The following is a 24,978-nucleotide window of genomic DNA, read 5'->3' on the forward strand; positions in this document are numbered from 1 at the left end:
ACCCTACACTATTATTAGGTTATTTAATAGCCATTGAAATATAACACCAAATAATTTATAATCACTCTTTTCCTCCTGCCTTTCTGAATGCTGGTGACAACCTTAGAAATGACCACATGTAGGAGGCTGTTAAATGTTTCCAGTTAAGCAATCTACTCTACCTAAAGAACACCTACATCCCCACTTGCCAATTTAATGTGCCTTACAGAGATTCGTTAGTTTACGACAGAGGAATACCTGTTTTAGCAGTGTCCCATACGGTAATGTTTTATCACAGTTCATTCAAATCACTCATCCATACATACACATTGTAATACCCAAGGGTATAAGTGACATATACTTTCTTCATATCCAGTAAGCTAGGGTGTGCACCGTTGCTCATTCTTGGCCATTGTGACCCAATCAAACTAGGCTGCCCCTCCTTCAGGGGCAGTGGAGAGTGCCACTTTGCCTGCTTATTTCAGGTGGCTTTGAAGTCTGAGATTACACGTGTACTGGAGATCATGCTTAGTCTATAATGGCTAACAAAGTGCTCTAAATTGATAAAACTGGAAGTAGAGGGGAGAAAAGACAATAAAGAGCATCAAGTCCTATGTTAGAGTGCACGTTTTTACGGCTGCTTATGGCAGAGGAGTATCATCAAGCAACTGGTTAGGAAGGCAGACAGCAAAGCTCAGCCATGGATGGATAGAAAATTTTGACATTATGAAGAGCATCACAGACATCAGTAAATATCTACTGAGCATATATTATGTGTCAGGCATAGATCTAGATGCTGAGGATACAAGAGGAAACAACACAGACAAAAATTCCTGTTCTTATCCGGTTAAATGTTAGTGGAGAGAAATAGATGGGAAACAAAATAAGTAAGTAAAATATATAGTTGTTAGATACTAAGGGTTGGTGTAATGGTAGTAACTTTAAACAAATAAGTTGGAGAAAACCTCATTGAGAGAGAAGTGAAGAGGCAAGCCATGAGGAAACTGTTTGAAGAGTATTCCAAGGAGAGGAAATTGCAAAGGAAAGAGCAGAACCAGGGAAATGTTTCCAATTATGTTGTTGTTAATCTAATAAAACAGGGGTGAGTCTCCACAGAGAATATGCTGTCAGGAATGAACAAAGCACTATTCAGTTATCTCAAGCATTTCTAGGATGCACCCTTTGAGCAAAACATTGGAAAACTGTTTGAAAGCATTTCTAAGATGCAGTATTCCATAAAATGTATTAAAACTTAATTGGTAAGGTTTGACAGTCATACAGTTACTGATTTTTTTTTCCATATTCACCATAGATAGCAACAATTTGCATAAGAGAAACCCTGATTTTAATGCTTTCTTTTCTGGATAGTTTTGCATACTTTTTACATGATTTCCATGATGAACCCGCTAATACTCTCTTCCATCCACAGTTTTGCATAATCTGCATAATAAAGATATACTGAAGAAGAACTTGGAACTGAGCAATTCAGCAAGATCACAGGAACAGGTGTTGGGAGCTGCCTGCCAGCAAATGCTGCGAGAAATTCTGTGACTATCAGGACAAATCTTGCAGATAAGGGTAAAATAAATGGCCTTGGCAAGATTTTGTATAGACTGCATATTTCTTGTGGGGTCATCACTGCTTCTAAAGAATCCAGCTAGAATTGTTATTTTGGAACACAACTTTTTGGGTCCCTGCATACATCTGTGTATTCCAGATTTCTCTAAAATATTTATCTTCCTGACGGCTCATTACCCTGTTGAGTGTAGACTGTTGATTAGAGGGGACATCCATAGCATTGGATTGTAGGAAGCTAGCAGGAAATTCCAGTTACCTTGTTACATAAGAAATTATCCTAAAATTAGAGGCTTATAACAACTATATTTTTGTTTATAATTTTTGGGGTCAGGAATTCTGGAATGTTACGGGATGGTGGTAATCTGAAGGATTGACTGGGCTGGATATATCCAAAGCGGTTTACTCACATAGCTGTCAGTCAATGCTGTCCTGGAGCAGTCAATCCAAGCACTTCCAAGTGGCCACTTTATGTTGTCTGGGCTTCCTCCCAGTAAGGCAGCTACAGGGCAGTCAGATTCTTACAAGGCAGCCCAGGGCTCCAAAAGTGAGTGCTGTAACATTTAAGATGGAAGCTGCATTACTTGTTATAATTTAGCCTTGGATGCCACACAGTGTTATTTCCATCACATTCTATTGGTTACAAATTAGATATAAGCCCACCCAGAAATAAGAAGAGGTTACCTGTACCTGCCTCCTGATGAGAAGAATGTCAAGGTCACATTGATTGTAGAGGAACATGTGGTATAGGAGATACTGTTGTGGTCATATTTGAAAAATATAAGCTGCCAGACAGGGTGAGTTAGCAAAAGTAGAAGGTGTGAAGGCCCTGAATTCAAGGTGAAGTATAGAGGTCACCATATCTTGTAGAGAAACAGACAAAATAAGAGCAGAAACTGCAATATGTTTACATTCTTCTGCTCACAAGAGCAAAAGGATCCAAGAATATAGGAGGAGTTTAAACGAGTAGGGTTAAGGTTTCAAAAAAGGCCTTGCTCTGTACTGTATACTTCAGGGTACCTTAATTCTCTCATGGTAATTCACTTATTATTTCATTAACTTTAAGTAAATATCTACTACATATAGTAGTGGTGGCAGTAGTAGCAGTAGAATAGTCAGAGACTATCCTAGGCTCTTATTTATCAGTAAACAAATGCAATGAAAAGCCCTACCCTCATGGAGAGTATATCCTAGTGGAGTAATGATATTAAAATACATTACACTGCATGCAATTAAGTATATTTAATATTAAGACTATTGGAGGTGGGGCTTCAAAGAACCCTAATACTTCACCCAACCCTGTATCCCTACCCTTTGTCATACAACTTTGACATTCAACAAACCACCCTATATTTCCTCATGTGATTTGCCAGTAGACTAAGGCAGACAAGAGTGTGTGCCCTGAGCCTGCACCCTCAGAAATCTTGAACTATGTGGGCGTGTCAGTCCTGGCAGTCGTGCTGGAAAAATAAGGCTCTTTCCCAGACTACATAAAGTAAGGATGGAGGGGCAGGGAATTTAATTTCTGCTTCCCAATCATGGTGACATTTAGCACTTCTGAGGGGGGGAAAAAGCCTCCAAACTGGCCTTTCAATTAAGTTGAATACTCTCCCCACAAAGAATCAGAAACTGTTCTATAAGCCACTCACTCTTTCGTGTCTTGCTCAGTCCCTATCAAAATGCAAATACTCCTGGGACACGTAACCAAGTCTTTAGTCCTCAAGAATCAACAGTTGGGGAAAGGCAGAATTATTTCAAACAGCTGAGCACAAGAAAGGCGACTAGATTGTGTAATTGTTCGTTTTGTTTTTCCTACCGAATTTTAAGCTCCCAGAAGTCTGGGACCATGTCTATCTTGTTCATCCGTCTATTTCCAGGTTTCAGGACACACAGGAGACCCTTCATAATGCCCGTGGGACAAAAGTAGAGGAGAACAAACCTGGGAAAGAAGGGAAGCAAGGAGGAGATAAAAAGCCTAATTAACCAGGCAAGGTGGCTCACGCCTATAATCCCAGCACTTTGGGAGGCAGAGGCAGATGGATCACGAGGTCAAGAGATCGAGACCATCCTGGTCAACATGGTGAAACCCCGTCTCTACTAAAAATACAAAAATTAGCTGGGCGTGGTGGTGTACGCCTGTAGTCCCAGCTACTCGGGAGGCTGAGGCAGGAGAACTGCTTGAACCCAGGAGGCGGAGGTTGCGGTGAGTCGAGAGCGAAACTCCGTATCGAAAAAAAAAAAAAAAAAAAAGCCTAATTAAATTCTCACAGAGCGTTTATCCTAATACCAGGTAGTTAATGACCCCAAGATACGTATTGAGCGTTTTTTGTTGTTGTTGTTATTGCTTTTTTATGAGACGGAGTTTCGCTCGTTACCCAGGCTGGAGTGCAATGGCGCCATCTCGGCTCACCGCAACCTCCGCCTCCTGGGTTCAGGCAATTCTCCTTCCTCAGCTTCCCGAGTACCTGGGACTACAGGCGTGCGCCACCACGCCCAGCTAGTTTTTGTATTTTTAGTAGAGACGGGGTTTCACCATGTTGACCAGGATGGTCTCGATCTCTTGACCTCGTGATCCACCCGCCTCGGCCTCCCAAAGTGCTGGGATTACAGGCGTGAGCTTATTGAGCTTTTACAATGCACGAACGGCAGGAGGGGACTGCCCCTTCCTTGCCTTAACCCGGTGTGTTTCTTTGAGATTTTACTCCTGTATACTCTAAGAAAACAATCCAAAAACCAAAGCTAGGAAAAACGTTTCTGTATGGGGTATTTCACCGTTTCAATGCATTCAACACGATGTACTCAAATGCTCCAGCTTTTGGGACTGAAGCATTCATAATGAGAACTCCGAAGCGACCAAGATAAAATACAAACTTCAAAGAAGGCGCCCAGGTTTTTCCTGGTACTCAAGCCTAGTTCAGTGGCTCCTCAAACTTTAATGTGCATGCGAATCACCTGGGGACCTTGCTAACTATTTAGATTTGGATTCAATAGGTCTGGAGCGAAGCCGGAGATGCTGCGTTTTTCACATGCTTATATGATGTTCTAAGCCAAGGACCACACTGTGAGTGCGCAAGGGACTGGAGACCGTCACCTCCGCCGCCAGGAGTGTGTATGCTGAGTCTCTGCGTTCCAGATCAGTGTCCCGCACGTCCCCGGCCTTCCGCCAGGAGGGGAGGAGCCGGGGGCGGAGCGGGAGGAGTGGCGCGGGCCCCGCGTGGGTCCTGCCAGAGATCGCCTCGGCCCCTTGGAGAGGCAGCCGAGCTGCGTCGGCGCAGGAGGGGGCGGGTTCGGCGAGGGCGCGGCCTCTGAGCGGGTGGGGCTCACCGCACGCATCCCCCGCGATAGACCGGGCCACTCGGGAGCCTCGCGGCAGCCCGGCGCCCCACTTGGCCATCCGCCCCTTGCCCGCCTCCTCTTGTCACCTCCCGTCTCACCCTTCTCGCTCCGTCCCCGCCGCAGACACCGCCTCACCATCCGAGTGAGCGCCTCAGAGAGCCGGAGGTGGTGTGCGGGGCTGCAGGGCGCGACCTCGAGCGGTCCTTAGCTCCACACTAGCACTAGGGGGCACGGGAGACAGCATGGACTCCAAGCGCTGCTTCGCCAATCGCTTCGATGACTACCAGGGCAGCCTGCTGGCGGGCCAGTGTGAGGAGGCGGTGGCGCCCTTGGTCACAGCCACCATCGAGCGCATCCTCCAGGAACTTCCCCCTCTCGGGGGCGGCGCCGAGGCCCGAGGAGCGACGGCCGCTGCTAGCGGCTGCCAGGGGGGGCTTTACGGCGGCGTGGCCGGGGTAGCCTATATGCTCTACCACGTCTCGCAGAGCCCGCTCTTCGCCACCGCCCGGGAGCGCTACCTGCGCTCGGCTAAGCGCCTCATCGACGCGTGCGCCCGCGCTGAGGAGTGGGGCGAGCCGGACGCCGACACCCGCGCTGCCTTCCTGCTCGGGGGCGCGGGAGTGTACGCTGTGGCCACGCTCGTGTACCACGCCCTGGGCCGGTCCGACTACGTGCAGCCGCTGGGCAAGTTCCGGGCTCTGTGCGCCGTCTGCGCGCCGGTCTCCTTCCTGGAGTGCGGCTCCGACGAGCTGTTCGTCGGCCGCGCGGGCTACCTGTGTGCCGCGCTGGTGCTCAAGCAGAAACTCGCCCAGGAGGTAAGAGGTAACTCGGCCGCGGGAGGGCGCTCGCCGCCTACCCGGCGGCCTCCCTTGCCGGGACTTCCTGGCTCCATCCGCACTGACCCGGGTTGCTCTCCTTTAGTTACTCTTCCTGTGGCGCTAGCATGTATTTCTTCAGTCCCTTCAGGTCTGTCTCCTGCTCCTGTCCGTCTTCTTTCCTGTCTGTCTGCAGCCTCTCGTTTGTCGAGATTCGGCGTCTCTGCACTTTGCCGCTGTTTTTATGCTGAACGTGGCATCGCCCCAGATGCCTGTCAGCTTTCTGGGGGGTGACAGTGTGGCCCTTTCAAGTGAGATGAAAACCTCAGAAATGGAAGGGATTTCCTTTCCTTTGACTCTGCTGCGAAAAGCTGAGGCATCCTCGAATGTTACAGGGCCAGGAAGTAGGGGCACTTTTGGGGGCCGATGTGGAGGTTAGTTGCTTCTGGAGCCCTGGGTCTGTAACCAAGAATAACTGCTCAGCTGTGAGGCTGTTGTGTTTACTGTCTTGCTGACTATTCAGTTCAACCCATGGCTCTTACTAAATGCATGTCTGGTAGGAGTGTCCCCTTTAAAAGTACATAAATGTAGACGGAAATGTACCCCAGTGTGGTTGTATGTCCATTATTTCACTTAAGAGTATTTGCTTAGAATGGGCAAGACCACAGCTTACTTGACCGGGCAGCTTTTCTTGATGAGTAACTTGACAGCGGCTCCTAAAAGTGAATTGGTTTTCACATACAGATTTTTTCCTGGACTCACTTTGAAATCAGCATGTGGTTATTAGAAGAGAACATGCCAGTTCCTGTGGAATAGGAAAAAAAGCAAAACTCTGAGGGATCATAGTAACTAGAAAGGAGAGAGAGTCTCTTTCATTCATAATCCACTGGAGCCAAGTATTGTTCTAGGCAGGAAGGGACACTTTTAACTCGGCTTTATTTAGGTGAGAAAGGCGTTTGAAGAAAAAGGTATATAGAGTGTTTTAAGTGAGTAATTAACCTCGGTAACCTTTGCAGAGGCAGACAGGGTTTTAAAATTATTATTATTTATAGCAGGTGAGGCTGATTCAAGTGAGAAAAAAGAGTAAACAATGTGCACCTGGTTAGCTGGGCAGCAAAGGTCTGTGTCACAGAGTTGTCTTGAAATAGTTCGCTCTGCTTCTGAGTCACTGTTAACTGCCAGCAGTTTTTCAAATGCCCTTCCAGTTGTAGAAAACCTTTTAGAAGGCCACAGAGACATTTACATATCATTTGCATACATTTGCATCTGCTCCCCTCACCCTGTAGTCCTGCAGCAGGGGATTTAAAAAAAAAAAAAAAATTTTTTTTTTCAAATTGCTTTCCTTAATCCTGCCTCTTCCCCTTTCCATGCCTTCAGGCCTTTTCTCTAGAATGGAATGGGAAGGGTGCCTGACCACCAGGTCACACAAGTGGAAGCAGACCAGAAGGACTCTGCCCCAAAACTGGTGGTTTGGGCCAGTCGGCAACACTGATCCACAAAGACATTTATTAAGACCTCCCTTCTGCCCTCCTGCCAAACCAGGTCTATTTTTTTGTATTAACCGAGTTGAGGTGCAGGGTCCCATCCCCTGCTCCCAGGAGATGGAACAAGCTTCAAGGATAAAAAAAAAAAAAAACCACTACCATCAGCTCTTAACCAGAGCAAACCAGTTAGTTCCAGTGCCAGCTGCAGCTGTGGCAATTCAAGACTTTCTGGCTTGAAAGGCATAGGGCAGGGGCTAAGCACGTCAGGCTGGAAGCCCTTTGAGGGGAAAGTACAAGTTTTAGACTCCATCCTCACCCTCCAAGTCCTAGCCAGCACAGGGCTTTGCCCTCAGTAGGTGATCCATAAACCTTGATTAAATCAAATTGTGAATTTGTATCATTTTTCTCTAAATAATCTGTCAGTATGTCCTGAATTTCTTTCCCTCCGACGTCATTTGTATTCACATTCCTCCGGCAGTTCCCTCAGTTATCACTCTAATTTAGATCCTCCCCACATTACTTGGCACATCTTTGCCACCTGATACATAGTTGAAGGACTGAATCACCATATATTGGGATTGGTGCAATATACTTGGAGCTAAAATCTCCCCCTCAAGCCATTCCATCCACCTCTAAGAAACCAGTATTTCAAAAGACACTTTTGATTGTTATTTCCCTGCTCAACACACTGCAATGGCCCCCTATTCCTTTTCCTCCAGTGGCTTGTCATCTCACAGCTAAAGTTATGATTCTCAAAATTAGCCGAGAAGGCTCCACATGATCTAGCCTACACACCTACTCTACTTCTTGCTCACTCTTCTTCAACCGCACCGTCCATCTTACTGTTTTCGTTACTTTCCTGTCTCAGGGTGTGTGTTCTGACGGTTCGTTCTACATGGAACACTCCCCCTAGATATCTATAGCTAGATGTCTGACCCTCTATAGGATTTTTTTTTTTTTTTCTTTTTGAGACCTGGTCTCACTCTGTCACCCAGGCGGGAGTGCAGTGGTGCAACCACGGCTGACTGTAGCCTCGACCTCCTGGGCTTAGGTGATCCTCCTACCTCAGCCTCCCAAGTAGGTGACACCACGGGCATGCGCCACTACACCTGGCAACTTCTTTTGTATTTTTTTTTAAGAGACAGAGTTTCGCCATGTTGCCTAGGCTGTTCTGGAACTCCTGGGCTCAATTGATCTGCCCGCCTCAGCCTCCTAAAGTGCTGGGATGACAGTCATGAGCCACTGGGCCTGGCCTTGTAGAGGTCTTTACTTCCTCAAATGAGGCCTTTTCTGACCACCCTATTTAAAAATGCAACCCCACCCTTAACTTATCCCCCTTGCCTGATTTGTTTTACTTAAATTGTTTATTTTTGTCTTCGCCGATTAGAACGGAAGCTCCATAAAGGTAGACATTTTTGGTTTCATCGATGTTCATTGCCAAGACTGCCCGACATATTTTTAGATACCCAGATATGTGTGTGTTTGCAAATATCACTCAATTTTAGTGGTGTCCCATTTATCAGTATTTTCCTTTATGGTGGTGGTTTTGGTGTCAAGTTTAAAGAAATCATTTCCTCCTGCCAAAGATTTAGTAAATATTTGTTAAATGGATGGACGAATGATGAATGAATTCTAGTTTCTTACAGGATTTTTTCCTTGGCTTAAGCTCAACCAATAAAGCAGTGCTTCTTAAACTTTAGTGTGCATAGGAATCACCTGCAGATCTTGTAGAGCTGCATTTCTTACAAGTTCCTTGGTGATGCTGATGTTGCCGGTCTATAGAGCATGCTTTGAAGAGCAAGGTGATACAATGGTGGATAGGTTTTGGCATTATAACCACCTCCTCTATTAAGGCATACTATAAGACACCACTCTATAAGCTTGATATGTTTATTTAAAAGGTCTGTAGTTTAGAATGCTGACTACTATATCCTACCTTTCACTCTAAAGATCCACAAGAGGAATTGCTCTCAGAATGTAGAGACAGAAATAGTTGTGTGACTCCTGAGGATTGAATTTCAAAACTCTTCAAAGTATGGCGTGTAACTGATTCTGTTTCTCACTCTGTGTTGGCCGCTAGGGAGTTTATGGCTAGAATTGTGGTCCGTATAAGCTATTATACCATACCTTATCAGATCTATTTTTATGTGTAGATGTTTCCCCTGGGTTTATCTAATTTTTCTTCCTTAGTTTACCCTTTTCTGGACTTTTTTGCCTTTTATTTGCTTTTGTTGTTTGTATTTAGGTTTACAAGATTCAGATATAAGAAAAAGATGTATGTGTGTGTAGCAAGGGACAGAGAATCCCTCTCTCCAGGCAATGTATTTTTATTTAACTTGGCCTTCCTGGAATAGTTCTGAGGACTGCTTAGGCAGATATCCTTGAGCAGTGGGGCACTGAAGTCTCAAGAAATCCTGCCATAAAAACTGGGTCCAATGGGCTTTCCACTGATTGGTGGAAATGTAGCGGACAATGACGGAGGGATTAGGGGGAGACCTAGGATCTCAGTTAAAATAATAACTCTGCCACTGAATGATCTAGGAAAAATATTTTTAACATCGCTGAGCCTCAATTTCCTCCCCTGTAAATTGATTAGTAAAAGCTGCCTCATTGACTTATTCTGCTTTTCATTCGTCCATTCAGTGAATGTCAGGTTTCTACATGGTGTGAGGTCACTCACTAGATGCTGCGGTTCAGTAGTGAACAAAAAAATAAAAGTCTGTTGGTGAACAAAGAAAATAACATCAGTCCTTTTAGATAAGTGCTCTTAAGGGTGTAATCAGGAACTGAGGACAGGTGGGAAAGCAGAGGGCTGCTGTTTGGTAGGAGGGCTTCTCTGTGGAGGCAATGTCCTAGCTTATCACTAGAGCATGGGAGCCGAGTGGCTGCTCTATGAACAGGTATTCCAGGCAGAGGGCAAGAGCCCCTAAGGTAGGAAATGGCTTGGACATTTCAAAGAAATGGAAGGAGGCTAGCATGCCTGGAGCAGAGAGCAGGGAATAGAGGAGTTTGAAACCATGGAAGGAAATATGAGCAGGGTAAAATCAGATCCTGGCGGGCCAAGTTAGTCAAAACTAGGAGTCTGCATTTGTTTCATGTTTAAAGGAGGAAATATCTTGATCTGACTTACTTTTTAGAAAGGTCACCCTGGTTTTCTGTATTAAGAGGGATTGACGAGATTAACAATGATAACGACGAGGACTGGTTGTGTGAGGTCTAAACCTCTTTTGTGCCAAGGACTCCTTGTCAGTCTGGTGAAACCTATGGGACCTCTTCTTAGAATAATATTTTTAAAAGCATAAAATAAAACACACAGAATGACAAAGGAAGTCGATCATATTGCAATCTTGTTACCAAAACATTTTTAAAACGTGTCATGCAGTAGCGTATGTGCTCCTTTATTAACACATTACATTAGATTAAACAGCAGGTTTAATATAAAGCTTTTGAAACGGTGATGAGAGCCAATGATATTTTGAGATATCATCCACAGCTGCAAGTGTGGAAGATGCATGTCTCTGTGATTTCTACAGGTGACAGAGTCACAAGTACAACTAGTGGTTTGTGGTTTACAGTTGTAACAAAATGCTAAATTGTTTAAGTGACATGGGAAATATATAGATGTGATCATAAAATAATTCCCTAGCCAAAGGAGACTGGTTTGGAAGTTGCTGTGATGACCAGTCCTAGGTAAAATACCTAGCACAGTGCTTGGCACGTAGTAGCTGCTTAATGGAATCAGTGGTAGCCTTTTTCCCTAATACTAACAGAAAACATAAGGTAATTCTGAGAATCAGAATTATATCTTCCTGCTGAGATTTGAAAACAACAGCAAATTATTGCAAAGTTGTTAATTGGGTCCTTGGCTGGTTTCTATGGCAGGTGGTTGGCAGCTGTGTAAGAGGCAATGCTTTTAGCTGTAAATAACAAAATGTCCAATAAAAAGTGATCTATATAATGAGAATCTTTGTTACCTCACTTAGTTGAAAAGTAGGCCATTCCAGGATTGTTTCAGCAAGTCAGGAGAGTTATCCAATTCCAAACTCTTTCCAGCTGTTTTCTCTGCTGTTGTCAGTGTTTCAGCTGTTTCACCTTTCAATGTTGTAAAATGGCTGCTGTCATTCCAAGCATTGTGTTCCCCTAACTGAAGTAGTGAGGGAGGAGGATCTGAGGCTTTTTCCCCCTCCATCTTTTTCTAAAGTCATGTAGAACATTCTATCCTAGAAGAATTTCCCTTCTGACTTTGCACTTGGTCATTAGCCGGTTCTAGTTCCAGGGAGGCTGGGAAGGCTAGTGTTTTAACTTTAAACCTCTATTGGTTAAAATTGGTACACAGGTACTGACGAGAAAAAAAGGAGAAGGAAATGACTATTGGGTGGTTACCAAAGCATCTGCCTTTTGGCGTCCCTTGGCAAGGTCTGTCATGTGACCTCCTTTATCCGTTCGCTTTTCCTCCCTTTGGTGTTTCTCTTCCCTTTTCCAGGTCACCTCTGTGTGTTGTGACACCTGTAAGGTATCTTGTTTTTGCTGTCAGCTAGCTGCCAATTAAGTAAAAGCTAAGATATTAACTATTAATTGAGATTTAAACTAGTAAAGTTTGCGGAGTATATTTTATGGCAGCAGCTGCATTTTTCCTACCTTTTCTTAAAAATTCTCTCATCAAAGATATAAAACAAAATGTGTCCTTAAATTGTTTATTTAAATTTTGTTTTAGGCTAGGCACAGTGGCTCATGCCTATAATTCCAGCACTTTGGGAGGTGTAAGTAGTGAGGTGGGCGGATCAATTTAGCGCAGGAGTTCAAGACCAGCCTGGCCTAAATAGTGAAACCCATCTCTATAAAAATAGAAAAATTCTCCGGGTATGGTGGTAGGTGCCTGTAATTCTAGCTACTGGGGAGGCTGCAGTGGGAGAATCGCTTGAACCTGGGATATAGAGGTTTCAGTGAGCTGAGACTGTGCTGCTATATTCCAGCCTGGGCAACAGACTAAGACTCTGTCTCCAAAAAAAAAAATCTGTTTTAGAAGTTAACATTTTTTCTTTTTTTAAAATAGTCTATTCTATAAAATACCTATATTTTATCCAGTTATACAAATTATAATATTCATATATTATACAGCTTGCTTTCTTGCTTAATGTCCATTGGACATCTTTGCATATTATATAGAGAGATGTAACATTATTTATACTGGTTCCATTTTATGGTTATATTATAATTTAACCTTTGTTGATGGACATTTAGGTTCATTCAAGTTTAATCTCCTTTTGTTGCTATCAGAAATAGTGCCATAAATAATATAAATGCATATACAGATGCAGTAATTCCCCCATATCTGCCAGGGATATGTTCCAAGACCACCAGTGGATGCCTGAAACTGTGGATAGTACCAAATGCTATATATACTGCTTTTTCTATCTGATACCCCAGATGCCTAGAGACACCAACTAAATGACCAAGGGGCAGGTAGTTTACCATGTGGATATGCTGGAAAAAGGGATTTTTCACATCTCAGGTGGGAAGGAGCAGGATGTCCCCAAATTTTGTCACAGTACTCAGAATGGCATGAAATTTAAAACTTATTATTTATTTGTGAAATTTTTCACATAGTGTTTTTGCATCCCAGATGTCTCCTGGTAACTGAAACCACAGAAAGCAAAACCTTAGATTAAAGAGGACTTCTGTAAAATGCATATATACAAATATAATGTATACATGTAATATATATATGTGTGCATATATATGTCTTTTTATATGTGTATTTTTGCCTACTTTTGCAAGTATCTATGGAGAGTAAATAATTTTTAAAACACAATTGCTGGTTCAAAGTTTACTTTTTTTTTTTTTTTTTTTGAGACAGCATTTCTTGTTGCCCAGGCTAGAGTGCAATGGCACGATCTCGGCTCATTGCAACCTCTGCCTCCCAGGTTCAGGTGAATCTTCTGCCTCAGCCTCCTGAGTAGCTGGGATTACAGCTTTGTGCCACCACACCCAGCTAATTTTTTTGTATTTTTAGTAGAGAAGGGGTTTCTCCATGTTGGTCAGGCTGGCCTCGAACTCCCAATGTCAGGTGATCCACCAGCCTTGGCCTCCCAAAGTGCTAGGATTACAGGTGTGAGCCACTGTGATCGGCCTATATATTTGCTTTTATTTGTTAGAGGATTATCAAATTGCTCTCCAAAAATGTTCCATTAATTTCTATTCCCTTCAACAGCATTTGGGAATGCCTGTGTTCTCACTGGGTTTCATCAGACTTTTTAATATATGCCAAACCGATGAATAGAAAATTAGATGGAGGTTTCCAGGGTAGAAACTGAGTCCCCTTATTGTTCCCTTCAACTTTTTCCAAATAAAATGCATGTGTAGGATTTCATTCTGTCTTTGGATTTGAGCAGTCCCCATTTTTCAGGTAGGTGTGTGTTGCATACTGCCTTAGTAAACCCTAAAGTTTGGCTTGAAATGACAGCAGGGTTGGGCAAGCTGGATTTTTGTAGTCTGTGTCCAATTTCTAATTGCCTTATTACAGATCCACCCGAAAGCGGGCACTTCTACAGGCTACAGCTTAGACCATTTGTTATCCATGACCCAGGACCCAGTGAGTGCTAACATGTAGTGATGTAATAGGGACAAACAATGATTCATCACTTGTTTCCACACACTGTTGTAGCATTTTTCATGTATTATGTCACTTTTCAAAATGTACCTCAGTGTAATTTTGTTGGCTAAAATTTTATTTTTATTTTTAATTGACAATTATTGTGTATATTTATGGGGTACAATGTGATGTTTCGATACACGTGTACATTGTGGAATGAGAAAATCTGGCTAATTAACATATCCATCACCTGACATGCTTATCATTTCTTTGTGGTGAGAACATTTAAACTCCACTTTTAGCAACTTTGAAGTATATAATACATTATTTTTAACTATAGTCATCTTGCTGTGCCGAAAATCATCAGGACTTATTCCTCCTGTGTAACTGAAACTGTACTCTTTTACCAACTTCTCCCCTTTTCCTGCCCATCTCCTCCCACCCACTCCAGCTTCTGACAACTACCATTCTACTCTCATCTTCTATGAGTTTGACTTTTTGAGATTCTACGTATATGTCACTTAATACCATCAACAACCTTATAACATAGGCACCATTATTGTCTCTATCATATCCAGCAGGAAAACTGAGGCACAGGGAGGTTGAGAAACATGTTCCAGATCACACAGCTAGTCAGTAGCACAGATGGGGTTCCATCTTCCCCAGGCTAGTTGCTAAATCTGTAATTTCAGTTGGTGATGCTCATATTTTAATGTGCATACAAACCCCAGGGATCTTGTTAAAAATCAGCTTTTGGCTCAGTGGGTCTGGAGTGTGGCCCAAGATTCTGCATCTCTACTGAGCTTCAGGTGATGCTGCTCTTGCTGGTCTATGGAGCAGACTCCAGCACAATACTCCTAATTACATTTTTCCCTCAATTTCATGGGGTTGCCTGTCAACAAATTTAACTGTTCCCACAAACTTCATGATTTTAATAATTTTTTCTTGTACTGAAGATGACTTCTTCCACAGGTGCAAGAATACCAGCTCTCTGGTTTGTAGGTTATCCTGAAGGAAAGAGTCACTTCCTGGTGCATCTCCTTGCATGTTTAAGGAATCTGTTGACATCTATTGAATGAATGAGCAAATACATGGATTTCTTTTTCTTAATAGATGTAATTTTTCACTGTATAGAGCAAGATTTTAGAATTCCTTTAAAGGGCCAAACAAATCACATTCCAGCAGTTTTAAATTATTTCATGATAATTCAAGAGGCACTGTATTACATCATTCCCAAACAGAAAACATGAGCCTGATAATCATGATACCACTCCTATTTTAGAGTCATTCAATTGATTTTACCTGTTTGACATAAAGTAGTGCTTCTCTTCCAACACTAAATTAACTTCAACTTAAAATGATCATTTTCCTTTTTATTTTCTAATCACAATGATTTAACACTTATTCAAAATAATCCCGAAACCTTGAGATACACTTTATTTATATATTTTCATCTGTTAATATACATTCCACTAAAACCCAGACTTATTTGTATTATAATTATTTAGAGGACATAGTTTATAATTTTTTGTTAGAGTAAATGGAAAAATAAACATGGTAAAAATTCATTTAAATGAACATAATTATTTATTTTACCAATAACTAAATGCCCAGTGCTCTATAAGGAGATTGTTTAATGGAATTTTATTAAATGTATTGGCTTTTGAATGTGAAAATGACAGATTATATTAATTTCTTACTAACTTCTTCACTAATTACACTTTGGCTGGTTAATAGAGTAAATGATGTTTGTCATGTGATGGGCTGTAACACAATATCCAGTAGATTTCCTCCAAGTGACTACATCACCATGTAGTTTCCCCACATAGTGATGGTCTCTTGGTAAACTGGTCCATGATGTGTTCATGATGTGTCCAAGTGCTTCTCTTCATGATTCAACTTTATACGTTTATCTCTGACCACTAGTCAAGTACAATGTCTTGTTTGGTTTGTCTAATAAAATGAATTGTTCTCATTACACACACACATATGTATGCATATGTATATAAAATACACAGGCACACATAACTTAAATCTTCCTAATTATTTACTTTGTGGTTTTAGTTACTAGGGAAATCTACCAAGATAATAGGCCCATTATTCTTGGGGTGCTAGCCACTTGAACAAATTGAATTTTCAAGAAGTATTTGATCTTTTTGCAAGCTGAATAAAAGAGTGTTTTGTGGAAGATCAGATTTTCCCTTCTGAATAGCTTTAACCATTCAGTGAACCAAATAAATGAATGACTTTCGGCCTTTAAAATCTGAGTATTGCTATCTGGGTCATAAAGAAGCTGTTTCTCAAATCAGAGACAGTCTTACAGACTTCATTGGTGAGAACATCATCTAAATGAGAGGTAGCAAAACAAATACTGGTCATGGCATTATGTGTGGTTAGCTGTTACTGTGCTCATCTGCTGGCTGCATTGCTTTGTGTGAAATGGATTCCCTGTGCTCAATGGTGTGTTGAAATCTGGTGTCTATGACAACAAAAGCATTACCAATCTCAAAGCAAGCACTGTCGGTAACTGCTGAATCTCCACTCACACAATGACTTTAGGCAGGAGACACGTCTCTAACAGACTTTTCAGCTATAAAGGCCAAAGAAATCCAGTGTCCAACCAGAAAGAATGTATTGTCCTCATGCGTATTTCATTAACATAATCTTGTGTTTTAAATTTTTTCTTGTGAGGCAAAGAGAATTGCACAATTATTACAAATTGTAATTGTTAAAATAGGCTGGATTCTCAAGGAAGACATTAAAGCATGATGGTTAAGAATAGCCTTTTCAGATTCAGGTAGCCTTGGGATTGTCTGACTCTACTACAATGTCTGGTTGACTTTAAGCAAGTTGCTTAGTATCTCTGAGGCTTAATTTCTTCACCAACAAAATGCAATTCATGCAGCACCTACCTCATAGGTGTGCTATGAAGGGCCACTAAGAATGTGTTGTAATGTGCTTGGCAGAGGATGCTCCCAGGCATAGACTAAGAATTCCCTATGTCAGCCATGATTTTGAGTATTGGTGGGCTTCAGCATAGGGTGATGAGACAGTGTAACTGCATTTACACTGGGATGGAGTATTCCTCCAAATGTCAGTATCTGTGGTTCTTTTTTCTTGAATCTATTTGACAATTATAAATCCTCCTTCAACCTACTGCTTGGTGGAGACAGTGGTTGCCAGTGTTCTGGCTATTGATTCTGAGTATTGCTGTGCTTTAGCATAGGTACTAAAGCACTCTGCATTGATTAACTAGCATATGTATTCTTTTGGATGTTCAGCCAGTCTGTCTAATATTCCCTGTGGTGATATTCAGAGTTGCTGTGTTCCTGATGGCGACACCAAAGCTTTGCGATTTTAACACATAGGCCATAAAGAGCTGGAGGGAAGTATCCTCAGCTCTGCCATGCAGGAGATTAAGCTGAGCTGCTCAGGCAGATTATATGTCAAAGTAAATTGAGTTGCTGGACATCACCCCTAAAATAAGAACTTGTGTGAATTACTCTTTGTACTTCCTCCAGGGAAAAGGCTTTCTCTTTTGAAAACTGTGGGTTCTTTGCATTCTTATAAAAGAATTGGCTTTCCTGTCTCTCTGATTTGTGCTCCTTGGAGTAAATCACCTGATTGGCTTGAAGATACTGTAAATTGCTATGTAGGTGATGCTGGAATACTTGCTTCTTGCTCTGTTCTCCACTCCAACCCCCATATTCTCAGTGGTGGATTCCATGAGCTATTTTTTGCTCTTAGGTTCTCTTCTTTGTTTCTAGAGATAATTTACTTACATAGCACTGATTCAGAATTTCCAAGGAATTTCAGTAGTTGTGACACTGTCAAAGTAACAACTTCAAATGAGTTTTTCTCAGCAAATGTTCCAGATCATGTACATTTAGTAGCTTGTTTCAGAAAAGTATTAATACAATTAAGGATTCTTTTAAGTGTTTCTTCAGCTTCTGGGCTCAGAAATTATTTTTTCTTGCATTAATACACTATTAGTATTTGAAAGCTACATGGCATAGACTCACTGTCAGTTTTACAAACTTAAATCTGTTCCTCACTCTTTCATTCCTAGCTCCTATGTATATTCATTTATCACATAATGCTCTTGATATTAACAACTACACTAATCTAATAATAAACCTATAATCATGACTTTCCTCTACCCCTAATCGAGGGTGGGGGTGTTATATATATATTGATTAGCTCTGCTTATGATCTTCAGTACTACACCAACTGGGTTCTAAGTCTTGGCTTTAGTCTCCATGTGGATCTGTTATCTTTTTTTTTTTTTCCTAATACAAGAGTTTCTTACACTTGAACATGCATTAGAATCCTTCAAGGGCTTATTAAAACATACATGGCTGGGCTCCACTCCCTAAGTTTCTGGAGATGGGCCCGAGAATTTTCACTTTTAACAAGTTCCCAGTGATGCTGCTGCTGCTGCTAGTCTGCGGAATATATCTTGAGAATGAATTTCTTAGACTATGCCCTTAACCTTAGCCAAACATCTCAAAAATGTGGGAACTAGGTGAGGGCATATCGTGGCAGTACCATAAACTTATCACCACCAGAAATTAAATCAAAGGATAAGACTTACTATGTGGCAAGCACTATGATATGTGTATTTTCTTCATTTTACAGGTGAGAAAATTGTGACTTAGAGAGGTTTAGTAACTTGCCCATCATCACACAGCTAGTAAAGAAAGAGAACCCACGTTTGTCTGACTATATCACTTCTTAATTTCTATAGATTTAAGTCAGGTAAGCCCTCTGCATGTTTTCTACTAAAGCACATACTTCCAAGAGGATCTTGGGCTTGTACCCCAAGACATTTGGAAGAATAGCCTGAACTCAACTCTATCAAATGCAAAATGTTTCTATTAAAAATGACAATACAGGAAGGTGCTCTACATTTTCCACAAACATCCAGAAGCCTGGGAGTCTCAGCTTCCTGAACACTAGAAAGGTTAAGGAATTAGAGGTTCCAGGCATCTCTTATGGTAGTGGGGGTGTGGGTGAGGTATGAAAACAGAATTAATTGCAAGTTTAATAAGCAGTGTTTAGAATCCCAGACACTTTCCCAAATCTGAGCGACCAGATGATAGTCTTAGGCCAGGTTTCCCAAAGTTGACCCTGAGATGGGGATTCATATGGAATTGTTTATTAAGTGTTCCAAGGAGAAACCAGTATGAGAATGGGAAAAGTAGGAAGCAGTAAATGGAAGAAAACAAAGCAAGAGTATGATCTTAGGCTAAATTCCAGCCTCTGTTTCATCTTGTAGGGAAACTCTGGAATGTAAATTACACTCTAAACTAGAGGTACACTCTTGTATCAGTAATGAGCTCCAGCTGATGGTAGGGAGTATGTAAATTTTCAGGTACTACTGACCCTCTTGGCATGCTGCTGAAGTTGCCCTTGTTGCCCAAAAGTAGGGCTCTAAAGAAGGGTGCAGGTGAGAGTTGTTAGAAGCAGAGCATATGGACATATGAGGATGGATTCAAATAACTCATAAAGAGGCATCTGAGAGGGTTTGGTAGGGAAACCCGCAGTTTCTCCACCTGGGCCCTCCACACCTTAGTAGAAGCCTTGGGATTCACTTTTTTGGCAGATTGAATTACAGAAACTCAGCTTTGAGGCCTATGCAGTCAAGGGCAGAGATGTGGTACTTCACTGAAAGGAGAATGACATGAATGTTTACATGCTGAATTGTGGTTGCCTTCCTCCCGCACACACATTTAGTTACCCTCTTCCTCAAATCCACATCCAGAACATTGGCAGCCACTGTCTCCAACAGGCAGTAGGTTGAAGGAGGATATGTGGTTGTCAGATAAATTCAAGAAAAAAGAATCACAGATACTGACATTTGGAGGTGTACTCCATCCCAGTGTAAATGCAGTTACACTGTCTCTTCACCCTCTGCTAAAGCCCACCAACTGGCTAGCTCTTTCCCATACCCAGAGTTGCCAGTGAGTTTTTTAGGAGGGACTGTCATTCAAAAGACATTTGAGGAACATGTCTGATTTAAAAGGCAGTGATGGTAACAGAATATGCAAATAGGAAAACCAATCTTGGAGGCAACAGATGATACTACATAAGGAAATTCCCTAAATGCCCAAATCTATAATTAAATATTGTCAGAGAGGAAAGTAATCATGTCTGAAATGAAAGCAGGGTATTATTGAAAAGAATATTGAGAGAACAGAAAAGAACACTTAGAAAACAAAAATATGATAGAAATAAAAATAATTCAATGCAAAAGTTAGAATATTAAATTGAATAAATGTTCAACCAAAAGACACTGAGATTGATAATAAAAGATTAATTAGAGAAGTCCAACCTCTGTCTAGTAGTTGGTCCCAATTAAAAGAGAACAAAGTGAAAGAGAAAAATTATGAAAAAAGAAAGAATATTTTTATAAGTGAAATACATGAGTTGCCAGATTTAGGAGACCCACCAGCATATTTGATGGAAAAACAATAAAGAAGAGACTCTAAAACATTCCAAAAATAAAAAGAAACCTGGCTCCATACAAGGATTAGCATTGGAATTTTCATAGCAACTTAGAAATTTAAAATACAATGAAGCAAGGCCTCCAAAACTCATAGAGAAAACTTTCTCAACTAGAACTCTATAGCAGCCAAAATTATCAACCAAGTATGAAAGTAGAAAACTTATCTTTAGATATGCACAGTCTCCAAAAAATATCCTTTTTGTAGTTTGCCAAAAAGATGGAATGAACCAAAACATTGGAAAATATGGGATCATGAAACCTGAAGCTCCAATACCAGGGGGATCACAGAGATCTTCCCAAGTGGTGGTAAAAGGACAGTCTAGGATCACTGCTGGGTATTAATACCAAGGGGAGAAAAAGGAGACAAAAGTTGTACTAATTGCACATGATATTTCTCAATGAATATTGATTTAGCCAAATAATGTGATATTATTGTTTGCGGTAGGTAAGAAAGGAGAAATATGTATGGAGAGATCATAAAAAAGCTAAATTTTAGCAAATTAATGGACAATGCCTAAATGAACAAATAAAGAAATAGTTGTATAATGATGTCATTTTTAAAATATGGAGGTAAGTTGCTAGAAAAATACACAGATCAAAGTGTTTTAATTTTTTTCCTCAAAGGAGTTGATAAATGGGTAGGAATAGGTGGGTGCAGGAGCCTGCTATTATTTGAAGAACTCTTGACTTTTTATGCACATGTGTTTCATTGAGAAATATAAACATCAAGAAAATAAATGAGGACTCTTTAACTGACTTTACCTGTGCTTTTTGGCTGTTATTTATCCATACTCTGTTTTGTTCTTCACATTTACCCTCTTCTTGCTCAATGATTAAACAGCATTATTGGAGAACATTTATGGAATGCCATCTAATAACAAAAGTAATGTGGTCATTTATAGATACATTTTGTCAAACATTTCCCTATCAAAAATATAGCTTGATATACCCCTTATATTCTTATAAGCCATATTAAATTAAGATTTAATGATGATATTTTATTAGTAGAATAAAGAGTTGAACAGCTCTGTGTTGATTCAAATCTTCATATGGTTTAATTTACACAGTTGTGCCTTCCCTAGTAAAGTAGTGAGTTAAAAATGAGGATTGCAACTATATTAAGCTTCTACCCAGGGAGAAGGGGCATGGGGATAGGGCCCAGTTAAGATAATTAAAAGTGAAAAGGTAGATGATTAGAATACAATAAAGACTGGTTGAACCATTTATTTAAAGCAGAGCAAGAGTAACAGTTTTTCATGGCAGTGGCTCTTAGATGCTCCAAGACCCTAAAATGCTTGCAAGTCATTGCAACCAAGAGCAACTGATAATTATATAGAACATTAAGTAGCTAAGTGCTTTTTACATAAGCTGTCGTATTTAATTCTTGCAATATCTCTTCAAGTTGGATATTATCACATTCATTTTCAGAATAGAAAATAGAAAACTTTGCAGAGAGGTTAAGTAGCTTTCCAAAGGTTATATGGTTGAGAAGTAGGATAATCATAAGATTTATTGCCCAGGCAGGATACTTTTGACAGGCACCAGCCAGTGGGGAATCTAACAACAGATACAACCCAAGATTTACCTATGAGACTTATGGCCCTCAATTGATAAGAGATGGAGCCTAATCCAGAACTCAAGTTCTCCAAAGTTGTGAACTTTCTGCTGCCTTGGGCTGGTGGTACCATTAGTGTATTACCTAATTATCCCATTACCTAATTATATCAATTAATGTTGACTGAATGGCAGTGGTTTTTGTTTGTTGAGAGAACTTTCACGGGAATGGGCATAGCTTCTAAACCAATCTTGGGGATTCAGGACTGGATTAGTTGCTTACTCTCACCCTAGACTCACCAAAGTAACTTGAAAACCTGTAGAGTGAAGGTGTTTGAGGGGCATTCAGGTACAGGTATGAAGTCCTAAATGGAACATAATAAAAGGACTGGTGGTGCCATGCTGGAGATAAGCGTGGATGTTTAAGTACATGGAGTGAAATTAGATGGCAAGTTGTGAAATAAACCACAAAGCAAAAAGTTTCTAACAAAATTTGTTCCCTGAGTTTCTTCTGCTATTTTTTTCACAAGCCGTTTATGAAATTTTCTTGATCCCTTTCCCTGGCATCTCTGGCTGCCCTTGTAGGTGCATTGCTCACTGCACATACAGTATCACTTTTGTTTTTTATCTTACATGTTTCCTAGGGAGCCTTTAGCCAAGGCAACTCCAAAGTCTTGATTGCCACTGCCTTTTTACTACTACAAAGCAGAATGATAGGCACCTTCCTGGCAAACAATATGCTCAATACATATTTGCAGAAGGAAGAAAGGATTACAGATGGCATGTTTTTAATTTTGTGAAACAAAATAACTCCCTTTGAAGCTCAAGTATAAAAATCTCAAGAAAGGACAACCTACCTTCTAAAACTAGCTCTTTACATGCTCCTGCCTAAATGTGTTTTCACCTTTATGGATCTGACAGCAGAGCCGCTTAGGATTAAGTATTTGAAAGACAGGATACTTGGTGTGTCATGAATATTGTTATATTTACAATCTGCCTTTTGACAGCCAAAAGATGGTAAAATTTTACCATTTGTACATTATAAAATGGGAAGTATGCCTAGCTTGTGACAGGTCCAAATGATCCACTTATGTGTTTCTGTGCTGACAAGTAGAACTCTCTGACTGTAAATACCTTTTACGAAACTATAATTTTGTCCTAGTACAATACCTGACATCTAAAAAGGCTTTGGTTTGGCTTTTAAAAGTAATCCTCATTACTTTTATATTCATGCAGGTGGTAAAATTTTATATTTATTTCTGGACCCTTATCTCCTTATGTTTAAAGCTTGCATTCACTCTTGATAAATTGAACATTGATTAGCTATGTACTTTACAGCTATTAGAATTTCTTTGTCTGTTTCTTTTGAAGGGCTTGTACTTTTCTTGTAAAGAAGGAGACTAATATTGAAAATTTTCACTTTAATTTTATATTAATATGTTGTTCCCCAAATAGGTATTAAATTCAATGTTTGTGAATTATATATGTATGGAAGAGTCAAAGCTTGTTTCTAATAAGTTACTTTTACTACAGCTAAGAAATGAATATCTAATCATCCTTCTCCTACTGAATAAAGATACCTGAAGAGATAATTAAATCAGAAGTTGGAACAAAAAATGGGTCCTCAGATTTTTTCTGAAACATACTATGACTTAATATAATATTTCCCCATCTTAGATAGCATGAGGTTTTAATTAGCAAGATGGTACCCTATATGGCACAACTGTTTCTGAGTTGTGCTGTTCAGAATTGAATAATAGATAAATCCCTATCAGTATCTCCAGCAGTCAGAGAAAAGTCTCCAATTCTTCCCTTTGGTGCAAGTGACTTCTTAGAGGTTCTACTAAAATTATTGTGTCAAATGGCTTTTAACATTTTACTTTTGAGCTTAGAGATTTTATGTTTTTCATTAGGTGTTCCTGTCCTGATGAACCAAATGCAAATCAAAGGCAGAACAATCTTACTGTGATTTCTGTTACTGTCTAGTTTTTGTTTTGTTTTTAGTGATTTCAGGCCAAAGGCAGTACTTTCTTAGAATTCTGAAGCTCTGTTCTCTAGCAGTTACAGTTCTGTAGTACTTTCAGTATATTTACAGTGTCTTCTGATTTTTGATTGCTAGGAATTCCTTTGTCTTTTGCTTTCTTGAGTTTCACTTGGTGTGTCTTGTATATATTTCATTTAAAATATCCTATTTGTTATATGTTGTGCTTTTTGTAGTTGTGGATTCACATCTTTAATCACTTATAGAAAATTCACACCTGTTGTCCCTTCAAATATTGTCTCTTCATTTAACAGCTATATCGAGATATAATTTATATATCATACAATTCACCCATTTATACAGTTCAATGGTTTTAATATGTTCATAGGGTTGTGCAACAATTGCCACAGTCAATTTTAGATTTTCATTACGTCAAAAAGAAACCTTGAAGCCATTAACAATGACTCCTCTATTCCTCTCAACCCCATCCCATACTCCTGCTGATCTAGGTACCCCAATCTAGTTTTTGTCTCTATGGATTTGCCTATTCTGGGCATTTAATACAAATGGGATAATATAATATGTGGTCTTTGGTGACTGGCTTCTTTTACTAAGCAAAATGTCTTTAAGATCTATGTATGTTATAGCATGTATTAGTACTCCATTCCTTTTTATTACCATTGTATGAATGCATCACATTTTACCAGTTTGTCAGTTGATAGACATTGGAGTTGTTTCCAGTTATTGGCTATTATGACTAATGTTGCCATAATGCTATTTTGAATAATCCTGATCACTTGAGTACATGTTTCTATGTGGACATATGCTTTCATTTCTTTTGGGTATATACCTAGAAATGGAATTGCTGGATCATAGAACAACTGTACATTTAACATTTTGAAAAACTGTTAGACCATTCTCTACAGCAGCTGCACCATTTTACTTCCTCACCAGCAATGCATGAAGGATTCAGTTTCTCCCTGCCCTCGCCAACACTTAATTATTTGTTTTGAGACAGGTTCTGTCTCTGTCACCCAGGCTGAAGTGCAGAGGGGTGATCATAGCTCACTGCCAGTTTGAACTCCTGGGCTCAAGTGACCCTTCCGCCTCCATCTCCCTAGTAGCTGGAACTACAGGCACATGCCCCCATGCCC

General features: G+C 40.5%; 1 protein-coding gene across 2 annotated transcripts in view; it reads left to right on the forward strand.

Moving 5' to 3' along the window:
* The first annotated feature begins 4,780 nt into the window (after window positions 1–4,780).
* LANCL3 (LanC like family member 3) overlaps window positions 4,781–24,978 on the forward strand; it is a 90,324-nt gene continuing 70,126 nt past the window's right edge. The window contains exon 1 of one of the 2 annotated variants that reach the window (XM_003735713.5): window positions 4,781–5,705. In XM_003735713.5, coding sequence (XP_003735761.2) covers window positions 5,133–5,705 — 573 coding nt within the window. In that variant the 5' untranslated portion in view covers window positions 4,781–5,132. The remainder of the gene's footprint in view (window positions 5,706–24,978) is intronic. The other variant, XM_017968683.4, reaches the window with a different exon arrangement.

This window comes from Callithrix jacchus, chromosome X (genome assembly GCF_049354715.1).
Source record: "Callithrix jacchus isolate 240 chromosome X, calJac240_pri, whole genome shotgun sequence".
Taxonomy (NCBI): Eukaryota; Metazoa; Chordata; class Mammalia; order Primates; family Cebidae; genus Callithrix; species Callithrix jacchus.